The sequence below is a fragment of the Babylonia areolata genome, chromosome 18, assembly GCF_041734735.1.
Source record: "Babylonia areolata isolate BAREFJ2019XMU chromosome 18, ASM4173473v1, whole genome shotgun sequence".
Lineage (NCBI taxonomy): Eukaryota > Metazoa > Mollusca > Gastropoda > Neogastropoda > Buccinidae > Babylonia > Babylonia areolata.
Genome location: NC_134893.1, coordinates 14,999,999 through 15,014,874, shown reverse-complemented (window position 1 = coordinate 15,014,874; position 14,876 = coordinate 14,999,999). Strand labels below are relative to the sequence as shown.

Here is a 14,876-nt window from a genome sequence, read left to right as displayed (position 1 = left end):
TGTGGTATGGGCAGCAGCACCCATTCACCCTAGCAAGGATCATCTTCATAGTCACCTATCATCCTGACTGGAGTCTTTTCATTCGGACTCTGATCCTGTTCCTTGAGACCATTGGGAAAGTCTCTTTGGTTCTCATTGTGGGAATCTTGGTACTTTTCCTTGGGGAGAAACTTATCCACCTTTGGGGAAATCCCATTTCCCTCCACTGACCGACCTTTCTCTTTCCTATTTCTTTTCCTTCTCTTCCTACCCACAGCCCTTTTCCCTATCACAGCCCCATCTCTCTGACCAACAAATCCCTTAATTTCTTCCTGCATGGACCTAACACTCTCCTGTAACAACAACAGTTGATCCCCTAACTGTGCCATATGTTCCCTGGCCTGTTGCTGTTGTTGGTCCTCCTCCAGCTCTTGCCACATCCTGAGGGCTTCATCCCTCATGGATGAAGGTGGTGTGTGGCTCCCTTCTCACTACCCAGCGCAGCTCCCTTTTCAGCAGGAGGTTCTGGAGGCCATCAATGAAGTGGTCCCTCAGCATCTCGGTGGTGAGGGCCCCAGTGTTCTTCATCCGGATGATCCTCTCAAGACTCCACAGAGCATGAGAACAGTCCAAGATGGACTCCTCCGGCAACTGCTCCCTGCTGAAAAATGTGGACAGCAGTGTGGTGACACGCCATCTGTCACCAAACACCCCCAGCAGAATATTGATCACCTCTGGGTTGTTGGTCTCCTCCAGGTCCCGCAGTTGGACTTCTCGCCTTGTGGTTCCCTGCAAATGGCAGCCATCTTGTCTCCCATGGGGTACGCAGCCAGGACTGTCTTCGCCTCGGCGATGAAGTCCTTAGCTGACATCTCGCCAGGCATAACAGTGAATACTGGCAGTGTGGGTGCAACATACCACCCCATGGGAAACTCCTGTGCCATTGTAGTTGGGGTTGTCACCTCTGGGCTGTTACCGGGTTGTGTTACCTGGCTGTGTGCTGCTTAAGTCCAACTAACCGCTTAACCTGCCTATCGTGTCAGTAAATCACTCTACCTACCTATCCTGTCGGCGACGCCAAGTTTTAAAAACTGTTTGAAAGAGTGATTTGATTGCAAGAGAGAGGGGAGCAGACAGGGGGATATAGGATCTACTGATGATACGCACACTCACTTGCACTCACTCACTCTCTCTCTTTACACTAATAGCAGGGCCACATGGAGTGGTTTTAAACATAAGTAAGCAGCACATACACTAAACAGTTCACCCTACTTAGCATACCTTGCATGGCATAAGCAACGCACACTAAAGCGGCACGGAGTGATTTAATTACCCGGAGAAAACCACTGGCCCAGAACAGAGATGATAAAATATGGCCAGTGGACCGCGTCAAGTCTGCTTAAGCATGAGCAGGTGTTATGTGTGTGTGTGTGTGTGTGTGTGTGTGTGTGTTTGAAACTGCATTTGAGGGTGGGAAACAGGAGCAGGTGCGGTAAGTCAGTTGATTCGCTGGCAAGGCAAGGCAGGGCAGGGCAAGACAGGGCAAGGCAGGGTAGGGCAAGAAGTTTATTTCTTTACCCCCTGGGGACACAGAAACATACATCGACGTCTTTAGCACACATCATATAAACAAAAAGAGTGATATCAAAAGTGAAGAAAAAAAAAGAAAAAAAAGAAGAAGACCCACACATGCAATCAGGCAAACACACATAATATTTTCCTTCACAATAGCAGAATTAGAAAGCGAGAGAGAGAGAATAAAAAAAGGATTCCTATCAATGTACAAAGTATCACTGGAAATAGATACGAATAGTAGAGACAAATGATTTAAGTTTTAACAATATTGTTTTGTTTCTTTCAGATAACAGTAAGAGGATTTTGATTAATGGTGTATGGCCGTGTTCTATAAAATGTAGCTAAACAATTTTTTCCTGATGCTGTAAAAAAAAAAAGGGGGGACACAAAAACAAGCAGCGAAACTCATCACTTCTTGCTAAATTGTTGAAACGCTGTTTATTAACAGTGATACTGTAAGATTAGCATTTGGACCAAAATTGGGTTTAAATATCCTGTAATTAATTCTATTTATTATTATTATTATTATTATTATTATTATTTTCTTTTCTCTCAAGGCCTGGCTAAGTGCGTTGGGTTATGTTGCTGGTCAGACATCTGCTTGGCAGATGTGGTGTAGCGAATATGGATTTGTCCGAACGCAGTGACGCCTCCTTAAGCTACTGATACTGATACTGTAATCAACAAATATGGTATCGCTATTTACATGTTGATACCAGTCTTGCCAAAAAACTGATCTTTCAAACTGCGCTTTACTTTCTCTTTAAATGCAAGTGGGATGTGCAATGGAACTGTGTTGGTTCAACTAAAAACGGCTTAATCCGATGTCATTCAAGATTGTGTGAATACTTTTGAGATATTGGTTCTGATGTATGTTGCTGCTGTACAGATTGAAGAGACATTTGTAAATAATGTGTATGTGCATGTGCGTATGTTTGTGTGTGTGTGTGTGTGTGAGGGGGAGGCGGGGGTGCCGGGGGAAGGGGGGTAGAGGATGAGGTATGTGAGTGTATGCATGCTTACACTGTGGGAGCAACGGGAAATTGGAACGTGCGGGTGTATATATATATATCTTTGTATATATGTGTGTGGGGTTTGGGGTGGGGGATACGGGCGTATGTGTGTGTGCTTGTACAAGTGTTCATCTGTGTGTGTGTGTGTGTGTGTGTGTGTGTGTGTGTGTACCGTGGAAGCTGCAATAGGTAGCCTAGAAATGAGTGTGTGGAGGAGGGGGGTAGAGGAGGTGCAGGGTAATGTGTGTGTGTGTGTGTGTGTGTGTGTGTGTGTGTGTATGTGTGTGTTTATGTGTGTGTTGGGGCTCATGTACGTTTATGTGTATTTGACTTGCTTTCATATCTGTGAAGCTGCATGTTTGGTGTATATCTGTTATGCATGTGTGGGTGTATGTGTGAATGTGTGTCTTCATGTTTTACATTTATTTGCTTATTTATCATCATTGTTGTCTTATTTATTTATTTATTTGTTTATTTATTATTATTATTATTACTACTACTACCTTTTTTATATTATGATTATTATTTATTTACTTATCTATTTATGTATTTATTTACTTATTTATGTACGCTTATCTATTATTTATTCACCTTTTTTTCTCAAGGCCTGACTAAGCGCGTTGGGCTATGCCGCTGGTCAGGCACCTGCTTGGCAGATGTGGTGTAGCGTATATGGATTTGTCCGAACGCAGTGACGCCTCCTTGAGCTACTGAAACTGAAACTGAAACTTGTAAATAACTGCCGGAAAACAGATTAGAAGTTCTTTGGCATGTAACAAACTCGGCAGTATACCAGAACACCATCATTCTGGTTTTCACAGAGACAGACACAGGAAATTTACCACATACCATAAAAGATGGGGTAGACTGTAATTTTCAGAACTGATTTGTAAAATTTCAGTTGCAGTTTTGTCACAATATCAGATATATCAAAACCCAAAAGTTCACAATCGTATGTTTGTACTAGGAGAACTGTTTTATCAAAGAGAACCATAACTAGATCAACAGCGAGCTTCAGTTGGTTTATTCTCCTCAGAAGTGCAAACGCTGCTCTCGATGCACGATCGTACAAATCACGCTGGGCAACATGCATTTTATTATCACAATTCAGTTTCAGACCCAAGTACTGAAAATCAGTCACAACCTCAATTTTATCCTCACCAATATAAAAATTTGGGAATATTCGTACTTTACCCAGAGAGAAAATTGTCACTTTTCGCTTCTAGTGCATTCAGATTTGATGTTCATTTTTTTTCCACAATACTGCCTCACTGCATTAAGACCAGTCTGCAAACCCGCGTTCGTCTCTCACTCCATACTGATTCGGGGCACAGTGAGCGGGCCAGAACTGACTGGTCATTCTCTGTACATGTGCGTTTCATGGTGTGGTTGTGTGAACTACTGTCGGTGTTGAGAGAAATATAAAGTTATGAATATAGGAAAACAAACTGATGGAAAATGTTTGGTAAACAGTAAATGTATAAAACATTGTTTTAATAATAATAATAATTTATTTTTATATAGCGCTATAATACAAGCATAAGCAAGCTCTAAGCGCTTTACAATCCAGTACCTAAAGTGAAAAAAAAGAAAGCATATAAAAAGTAGTAGAAACATAAAACAGAATCATTAATATTATAAAAACACAAAGCATAAAACTCACACAAAGTTTCATACTGTCAGTACTACTACTGTTACACTCCAACACTCACACTAACACACACGCACAGACTAACACATGATTAAACGCCTGAGATGACAGCAATTTTCATTTAAAATACATACATGCAAAAAGGAATTTAGTAGAATTTAGGGAATTTAGGAGAGTTTTACTTGATATTGTGGAAAGTATTTCCATTCATCCCTGTTTTAACTTGTGGATGTGTTTTGCTTTGTTATTCGGGAATAAAGGTGTTTATCCCGCTGTCCTCTGAATGTGTCCGTGTTGTTCCGATTAAGTATACACAATAAACAAATGTTTCAGTTAATATCTTTTGCTTTCAAAATATTTCTATGTAACTCGAAGTGAATAAAAACTACAGAGTGCAAGATCATGTCGGTGAGTGCATAATCAAGTCATTTCAACTGAGCTGAACTCTGTTATCATATGTGATCACTCATAACACCATATACATGAAATATATACCAAAGAGACGTGTATGTATTAATTTTCTGGTACTGTTAAAAATCAAATAGAATTATATCTGTCATTCATCTGACGTAGGAGATGAAGTTATCTGTCAAATATATCTTTTAGTTAACGTACCAAAGAACATTTAACGTTCATAAAAGGATATTATATCTAACAATGGGGAGGAAAAAAAAAAAAAAAAAAAAAAAAAAAAAGCTTGTACGTGATACTTGGTTGATGCAGTTAAGTACTGGCGCACACGCAGTCACGGATGCTGTTTCGCCATCACAGACTTTTTACGTGGAGAGTGTATTTTGGCCACCACTTCGGTCAGATGCTTGATAAAGGCTTCCAGGAACATGGGGGTAGAACATGGTGTGGCCTTCTTCCGGAGATTGTCGCGAAGTTGATACAGCAGACCTGTGTGTAGGTCGTCTCCGAGTTTGTACTGTAAAACACACACACACACACACACACACACACACACGTATGTATATGGGGGTTAGGGGGGTGCATGGTGTTTAGTAATCGTCCTTGTTTGTATGCAAATAAGACAAGTCCGGAGTATCGACAATATTAGCCAATGAGAGTTTAAAAAGACAGAGCTAGAGAGCCCGGGGACCCGGAGACTAACGTCTGCTTCTATCAAGCCACACTCCAAGGCCAGTTTAGGTAAACCCCATGTACACAAACGGCAAATTCTACATGGTGTCAGAAGTGGGATCTTCTTAGAAGCAAGAAAAAACGGCTAGCACGAATAGACGTGAAAAGACAAATAAGTGGACATTTTCTGCCTGTCTTTCAAACTTCAAGTTCAACTTGGAATGAGTGACGAAGTCGTCAGCCATTTGTTTACATACAACGGTCGTTAGCGAAAATTTGAACTTTAGTTTTCGAAGTTGAAAACAAACATATCGCGATGGCAAATCCAAGAGAGTTCACAGTTAATGTTCCATTACCGTCTAAACTGAACACTGATGGTAGCAGTCCTGCGCAAAACTGGAAAAAGTTTCGGCGACAGTTTGAAAACTACGCGATCGCGACCCGTTTAAACAAAGAAGAAGAAGAGTTTCAGTGTGCTGTTTTTCTCGCTACAGTGGGCGAAGATGCAATGGACATTTTTGATGGTTTTCATTTTCAAAACGAAGATGATAAAAGGAATTTGGGGACTGTCATGCAGGCTTTTGAAAATTTTTATGTTGGAGAGACACACGAAGCCTATACATTTACTGTTACCAAACATTTTCCATCAGTTTGTTTTCCTATATTCATAACTTTATATTTCTCTCAACACCGACAGTAGTTCACACAACCACACCATGAAACGCACATGTACAGAGAATGATAAAAACAGTTCTCCTAGTACAAACATACGATTGTGAACTTTTGGGTTTTGATATATCTGATATTGTGACAAAACTGCAACTGAAATTTTACAAATCAGTTCTGAAACTTAGACAGTCTACCCCATCTTTTATGGTATGTGGTAAATTTCCTGTGTCTGTCTCTGTGAAAACCAGAATGATGGTGTTCTGGTATACTGCCGAGTTTGTTACATGCCAAAGAACTTCTAATCTGTTTTCCGTCAGTTATTTACAAGTTTCAGTTTCAGTAGCTCAAGGAGGCGTCACTGCGTTCGGACAAATCCATATACGCTACACCACATCTGCCAAGCAGGTGCCTGACCAGCGGCATAGCCCAACGCGCTTAGTCAGGCCTTGAGAAAAAAAAGGTGAATAAATAATAGATAAGCGTACATAAATAAGTAAATAAATACATAAATAGATAAGTAAATAAATAATAATCATAATATAAAAAAGGTAGTAGTAGTAATAATAATAATAATAAATAAACAAATAAATAAATAAATAAGACAACAATGATGATAAATAAGCAAATAAATGTAAACCATGAAGACACACATTCACACATACAGCACACGTAAAAAGTTCACCCTACACCTAAAGCAGCACCTATAAGCAGCACACCTGGAACACAAACACACAACCAAAACCCAGGTCAGGTAAAATCTCAAAATATCCTGACGTCACTGACATGAAAGGCTTATACCCTCTCAGCACCTTTCATCACATGTTCACCAGTATGCACTCCGCTCACACATAAATCTATGTGAGGAAATACAAGCTTCATCAAGCTTACCTGCCACCAGCAGTGACATATCAATTACCATACTGTGTACAAAACATATCACTGACCAATACAACCCTGTGTTCCAACTCATGTTACCCATCATTCAATTAAACTGTGTGTTACCATTAGCAAACAAATCTCTTTGTCTTCACAAGGTATACCACCAACACAAGTACACGTAAGGAAGTTATTCCAACATATCTCTGGTAAACAGCAATGTGCAATAACATAGCACTGACCCTCAATGCTCTCATAGTTTGCCAACTCATTAATCACATTACAATGTTCCTTCCCACTTTGTCTGAACAAAGTAAACCACTGACACATAGCACAACTACGCATGTTACCACAACAACCAACAACTCAAACATGTGTTCCACAACACTTGCTGTTACCCCCATGTGCACACACACATACATGAAAAACCCTCAACACACACTGACAATGTGTTAGCCTATAGATCTGTTCAGTTCACACTGAACCAACACCACCTACTATATACAAAACAAGTAAGTAATACATCAAAAATACAGAACAAGATATCTGTAACCAAATAGAAGGGGGGGGAGGGGGGGGACTCAAAAGATTTAGGCCAGTACTTCTCTCAGTGGGTAGCTTTCACATATTAACCCCTTTTCTTTCCACAAGCCACAAGATCAACTTAAACTGGCTGTCCACTGACATAAAACAGTTTCCCAACACAACTAAGTTATCAACATAACATAAAACCATTACAAGTCATGTACTCACAGCCTAACAGGGATTTCCTTGCTCCTCACATCACTGATCAGTCAGTCACCCTGTGTCAGTCAGTTCTTCTGGGAGACAGCTAAGAACTGGCTGTGCTGACTGGTTTTATCCCTTCCCACAACATACTGTGTATACTAATGCAAGCTACAACACTCACTCCCCCAATTAGTTGAACTGAAATAACCAGTCTTTGCTTGTCCTAGTGACGCTATGTGAATGACTGACAGATTCACTGCTTGATCCCAATTCGTCCAACTCAACAGACTGATCTGATTCGTACAATTCAACCCACTTGTTCCTACAACATTCTGTGATGACAGGTCCACCCGTTTACATCACAAAGAGACTGGGGAGACAGGACAATACAACTCTTGGCATGTTAGCCGGCATGCATCAAAGTTCGCATTAGCATAAATTTTCCCTAGTTTACGTTCTGAAGTCCCGCCATCTACATCAGCTGCGTTCGTGGAAGGGGAGATGGGGAGCAACTTGAAAGACAGGCCCCCACAAGGGATGTTCCGCTCAGCATGGGGATTGCGGCAAACGTCACATAACCGCACGTGTTTCAACGACTGAGACGGGTGACGCGGACCAAAGGCGCCGACTAGGGAGTATGGGTGAGGAGGGAGGGTGGCGCGGGTGTCGGCGCAACCTCAAAGACTGGGTTTTGGACGAGCGGGAAGGGAGATAAGAAGGGAGGGGGGGGGGGGGGGGGGGGAAGGGATGGGGAGGGAAGGGGACAGAGTGCAGGTGGTGGGGGGGTGGGGGTGACACTGCTGGCACACTATAACATTGGGATCACATACCTAACACTACGATTTCATTTTTCTTTGTCAGTCCGTCTCTCCTTTTTTGTGTGTAAAATTGTTTGTCTGCCTGTTTGTCTGACATCTCAGTCTTGGTCTTCCTGTGATCAGCATCACTTCCTTTCTTGGCCTACTCCTTATCCATAATAATTCTGTGTACCTGATCAAAAGCGTTGTAGATGCTAGAGAGCATTCTGTTGCGATGGAACGCTTGTCTGTTTCCGTGTAGGATGCGGACTCCTCCCTTCTCTGCCGACAGACAGGCACTGGTGTTGTCCTTGAAGCGTTTACTGCAGTGGTCCGTGCGGAAATTTAGCGTGCAGTCCAGCAAGAATAGTTGGTCTGCAAAGAACGGAGCTTTCCGACGTCATAATTATGCAAATATAGGGTCACAACTGTTTACGGTTGCTCTGATTGCCACACTGGTTGGGCAGCCCTTTTGAACCCATTCTATTTTGAAGTGTGAACATTGATCATTTCAAAGTGAGAGGGACGAATACAGCCTTGCACAGAACGAATGAAATGCTCTTCCAATATGGCTAAAAACGTGTCGTCTGCATTCTGTGACGTCTCGTCAAAAATTTCTGTTTGTACATTAGTCAAAAGCAACACGCGAGCATACTCGTGTCACACACAGAGAATTGACAGATCAAATGACACTTACCTGGAAGTTATAGTTTGATCGTAGTTCTACCCTATGAAAGGGCGCCCCGAAAAAATCATGGTTTGAGTGTGCGTTCTGGCTATCTGGGCATCAGTCTTTAATGATGTATGTCCTGGCTTTCAGAAACCAAAAGAATTTCAGTGTAGGTCCATCAGTATTTTTAACACGAAGAGTGGGACCATAATTCTTCTGGGGCGCGCTCTCTCATACGGTAAAACTCCGATTGAACTTCAACTTCCAAGTAAATCTCGTTTAATCAGTCAATTCTACCCAAACGAGAAGGCGCCAACTCAGATTCATGATTTGAGATTTGAACATCTGGAAGGCAGGATTACATCACTTCTGTATCTCAATTTGTGATACGTATTGCGTATGTGTACACTAAACCGGACAACGTCACCAAAATTGTTTTATTTTGTCGCAGTGGTGCGTGTCAGACCATCAGATGCTTATGAAAAGCTCACATGAAAGGAAGTTCAAGTTTTGTACATTTGCATGGAAGTATGGAACGTGTGTAATATGCAGATGAGCAGATGTGACTGCTGCAAAAATCAGTACTGAACACACTGACACACTGAACTGATTGACAATAATATGGCAATGGCTCTGGTGTAGAACTGATTGACAATAATAAGGCAATGGCTCTGGTGTATAACTGATTGACAATAATATGGCAATGGCTCTGGTGTAATCACTTCCACAACCTAAGTGACTGTCAGAGAAAAATGTCACACAAGGACCAGATCTTGAGAAGGCCTAGAGAATGAGAACTGAGGGCAGGGGCATACTCAATACTTATGACGGAAGCCGACATCGTTCATTAAACGGGCGCGAGCAAAATGTCCACTGGTGTAGCGCTCTAACAGCTGAATAATACTGAATAGCAGCCATCTGATAAGCTAAGACCCGCGGAGGTGGACAGTTTACGTCATGTGCCTGCAACCACAGCCATCACTGTGTCAGGCGACTCCACCAGATACACGTATAGTCTGATCAGATTTTGATTTAACCTTGAAAAAATTCGACTAAAATTTCTAATGCGGCAGTTATGTAGATTAATTTGTGTGCAACCACATATTGAAAACATACAAGCAGAAACTGTCGGGTTTGGGAGAATAAAAATAAAGAAAAACAGCTCCCTCTTTTTGCACTTTGTTCCATAGAGCAATCTAGGCGACCGACGCCCAGACGAGCTGGACACGAACTGATGCCCAGCTAGCTAGCCAGCACACTCAAACCATGATTCTGAGGTAGCGCCTTCTCATTGCGTGGAATTATCCTCGAGCTGATAGAGCACATGTGAAGGGGAGGAAAGGTTTCATAGAATCACCTGGATGGAAGTGAAGGTAAATGTTGTAGATATCCTGGTCCACAAGGTCAAGCTGTTTTTGGTGGACATGACTGTAATGCCAAATGTCCCCACTCCAGTTCGAGTGCCGGAGTCTGGTCAGGTTCATTAGGATCACACCTGAATTCACACCTGAGAAATCCCACCAACAACAATTAGCCACCGAAATTCCTGTATCAGAAACAAACGCTGTGTCATCAAACTATCGTGCTCAACTCGAGGAACCCTGAAGGTGAGTTCAGTTGCACTGTACCTTTGAAAAATGTTATTTCACTCATTACCTGCAGTCAGCGCTTTCTGTTGGACCATAAACCGTATCAGCCTTCTGCCTTCACACAGGATAAATATAGACCACTATCCAGTCATTAAAAAATATCACAATTCTCGCCTGAAAAGCTTCTAACCAAAGATGAAAAGTGGTTTACTTCTTTTGGCGGTCTGGATAAATTACAAACATTGCACATCAAAACAGCAAGCATTGCAGAACATGTGCAGCCGTCCCTAATAAATACTGCCTCAACAATTAAGAATAAAAACAAACATTTATTGCCTTCCACAATAAAGTGGTGCCTTTGCGAAAAGGTAGCTGAATTTCACATGGAGAAATAGGCTGTGACAATTGATACAGTAACACAACACAACACAACACTACGCAACACAGTACAGCACAACACAAACACAACATAATACAGTACAGTACAATACAGTACAGTACAACACAGTATAGTACAGTACAGTACAATACAAGACAAGATTCTGTCATCATCAAGTAGTAAAAGATACCAGAAGATAATATAACTCCGGAAGAATCCATTTTCCAAATATCCGATTTCATGTTAGGTAACAGTTACAAAACAGTTCGGTTCAGTCTAGCTTGTGTTGTGTGTTGTCCGGTCAGTGACACGGACCATCATGTACCCGGAGACAATAGCAAACACAAAAAAGAATCGATACCAACCATACCTCTGTCAACTTTTAAGCAAAAAGAAAGGAATATGAAATCTTTGTCTTATTTTCTTCATATTTCTATCATCACCCACCCGTCGCGGGCTGTTTCTTGGATAGTCACTGTATTATGATTTTCCAACCTGAAGGTTGTACACTAAACAGACTGTTGTACATGGACAATTACCCAGCAAATGTTCACCCTTACCCGAGGGGTGCACGAAAACACCACGTAGTTTGGTATTACGTTTGTACCAGCCACCGCCCTTCTTGTTCTCGTGATTGGCTACCAGCCCCATGATCTGGCTAGCGTTGAAGCGTGCAAAATTGTCCCAGACTGACGTCACAGAGGTCAGGAACAGGGTGTCCGTGTCCACGTAGATTACTGCGTCCACATCTGCTAACAAAGTCTGCCGCACACGAGCACATACACACATAATTATACGTACATGCATGCACACGAGCACACACACACACAGCCTCACCCCCCACACACATTAAAATTGAGTGTGATTCCTTTCACGCGTTTTGAGAACAGTAGCTTAACAAACAACAAGAGGAAAATTAAGTTGCATGCCATTATCTTACATAAAAGAACAAAACTCGTTGTACTTGTTTGTTCTTTGATTCTTAATTCTAATCAAGGATCTATGACCTGAAACATCAAATTTCACAGAATGTGTACAACCATCACAACATGATTTCAAACTTCTCCATACATTTTTTCTAACCAAAAGAAAGACAAAGATGAAAGAAAGAAGTGAAAAGGGATAGAAAACTAAGTGTGAAGGAGAATGGGAAGAGCCATGGCGGAGGTTTGATAAAAGCTTCAGAAGGTATAGCAGATGGTGGGTGGTGGGTGGGTGGAGAGTGCAGAAGTGGATTAGAAGGTACTCACGTGCAAAAACAGACGTTGGTATGCACAGCGCCTCTTGAATATATGTAACCACCACTCGGCGTTCGTTCCCAGAGTGATGTCATACACCCGGTATTCTATTTTCTCCCTGTACTGCTTGAGCCAGGCCTCGAGCTGTTCCAGACCACAGTCATCACTCACTGTCATAGGCATGACTATACAGCATGTCACTCAACCTACCTCCAGCCCCCATATCTCACAAATGTACAGCACCCCAAATGTCCAGAACGAGTCAACAAAAAGTAGCCAGAACGTTACCTTAACAGCACAACAGCAAAATACCTTTATATTCACTAATATAATTCATCGTTACTAAGCATACAGGAGATGCCTTTGCAGCTTCATCATTCCACGAAGATCGCTATTTACACATGCCATTTAAAGATATATTACTTATAATACTGTCATACTCCAATTGGAAACAACTCTGATCAATTCTTTGGAAGTTTCTTCTGTTTCTTCTTCTTCTGCGTTCGTGGGCTGCGACTCCTACAATCACTCGTATGCACGAGTGGGCTTTTACGTGTATGACCGTATTTACTCCGCCATATAGGTAGCTGCACTCCGTTTTGAGGGCAAAGCATGCTGGGTATGTTTTTGTTTCCATAACTCACCGAACGCTGACACGGATTACAAAATCATTAACGTGCGTAATTGATCTTTTGCATGCATATACTAATAGTAATAATAATAATGATAATAATAATAATAATGATGATGATGAAGTGCTCTTCTATGGCGCTGTTCCCTCACAGGGAGACTCACAAATTACATCTATAACAAGAAAGAAACAGCTATAATCAGGAAAATTCAAATAACAGCAAATCACCCACCGCGCTTCACAAATTACATGCTGTAAAAGAGAAGCAAAAACCACCAAGAAAAATAATCAACCACCATCCTCGCATCATGAACAGCACACACACACACAGCACTGGAAAAAGTAGTACATCCCTCATAATAGAACAGCAAATCGGACAAACTGTCACTCAAATGCAAGACAAAAAGATATGTTTTCAGTTGGGACTTGGAACAGTCTAGGGAAGGGGCATTTCGGAAGTCAGCAGGCAACGACTTCCAGTTGGGGCTGAGAAACTAAATGACCCTCCTCCTCGTCCCTGCCCTCCGTCTTCACTTTCGCCTGCCAGACCCACTCAAGCCATATGGGGCCTAATTCTGTCACACCAGACACCTCCGTACCCGCAGCCCACCTGACGCCCCCCCATCACTCCCTCCTAACACCTCCCTTTTCCACATCCCCCCCACTCTTCCCCAGGACCTCCTTCTATCTCTCCCACATACACCCCTCCCCCCACCATCACCACCCGCCCCCTCCTTCGTGCCCCAACCCCTCCCTTATACCCATCGCACATGGGGCGTCGAAGTAGCAAGTTTCATGCGACAAGCAGCAAAAACGTGCTACGCCCCGTGTGCGAGGTATTCAGGCAGCAAGAGTCGCGCGGCCACGCAGCAAGATCGCCGTTGCCGCGCGTCAAATTCCTCGATAGAACTTGTCCTACTTCCCCGCGACAAAAGTGACCGACGTGCGTGGAGCAACCAATTACGAGATCCGCTCGTTTCATGTGACACAAAATGGCTGACATCGTTTGGACTCAATTCATTCGTTTGAAAACAAAGCGTTTGGGAAGTAAACAATTAGACTGTTTGGATGAAAAGATTGTCATCACATCTGAACGCATGTCTGTTTAAGAGTGATATCTGTGAGTGCCCCCAAAATGCTGACTTAATACTTTGAACAGCAACTCACATGGTAACGTTTGTAATTCCTGCCTGAGGATATTCTGAGAACGAAAGTATCTTTGACTGAAATTGTAAGGATAACTGGATTTCCAAATGTCTTTTATTGCTGCACACACTTCTTTATTTCCACACACACATCATGTGCAAGTACACACACACACACACACACACACACACACACACACCACCACCACCACCACCACCACCACCACCACACAAAAATACAACTGAACATTCACACAAACCCTACCGAACACACACACACACACACAAACCACACCACACCACACACAAACACTACTAAACACACACATACACACACCACATCACACACTCACACAAACAGTACTGAACACACACACACACACACACACACACACACACACAAACACCACACACACACACACACACACACACACAAACACCACTGAACACTCACACAAACAGTACTGAACACACACACACACACTACTGAGCACTCACAAATACTACTGAACACACACACACACACACACACACACACACACACACACACGGTCATTCCTTCATTTACTCCTTCATCGACATGCTCACTGTATAGACACTGAGAGCACATAAATATCAATAGACATAATAATACATGAATATGTACAATCAAATATTTGAGTTCTGCAATTTTGACAGTTCACTGATCCTGAAGTAATGCGCTGGGATAACCAACAAATCAACTGAAACAAATATTGATTGCAACCATAACTTTTTTTTTTTTTTTTTTTTTACTGGAGTGCTATTTTACCAGTACTGATTACAACTATTGGTTGGAACTTAAATTGAATGTTTGTAAACAGTCAGAATACA

The 14,876-nt window shown here is 42.1% G+C and overlaps 1 protein-coding gene across 3 annotated transcripts in view; it reads right to left on the bottom strand.

Annotated features, from left to right (window-relative positions):
- Positions 1 to 1,426: 1,426 nt before the first annotated feature.
- Positions 1,427 to 14,876, bottom strand: part of LOC143292501 (glucoside xylosyltransferase 2-like) — a 49,289-nt gene continuing 35,839 nt past the window's right edge. The window contains exons 4-9 of one of the 3 annotated variants that reach the window (XM_076602845.1): positions 12,261 to 12,392; positions 11,571 to 11,772; positions 10,400 to 10,549; positions 8,566 to 8,747; positions 4,992 to 5,146; positions 1,430 to 1,560 (exon numbers count right to left, since the gene is read on the bottom strand). In XM_076602845.1, coding sequence (XP_076458960.1) covers positions 1,554 to 1,560; positions 4,992 to 5,146; positions 8,566 to 8,747; positions 10,400 to 10,549; positions 11,571 to 11,772; positions 12,261 to 12,392 — 828 coding nt within the window. In that variant the 3' untranslated portion in view covers positions 1,430 to 1,553. Of the gene's footprint in view, positions 1,561 to 3,329; positions 5,147 to 8,565; positions 8,748 to 10,399; positions 10,550 to 11,570; positions 11,773 to 12,260; positions 12,393 to 14,876 lie in introns of those variants that run through there. The other 2 variants (XM_076602846.1, XM_076602844.1) reach the window with 2 other exon arrangements.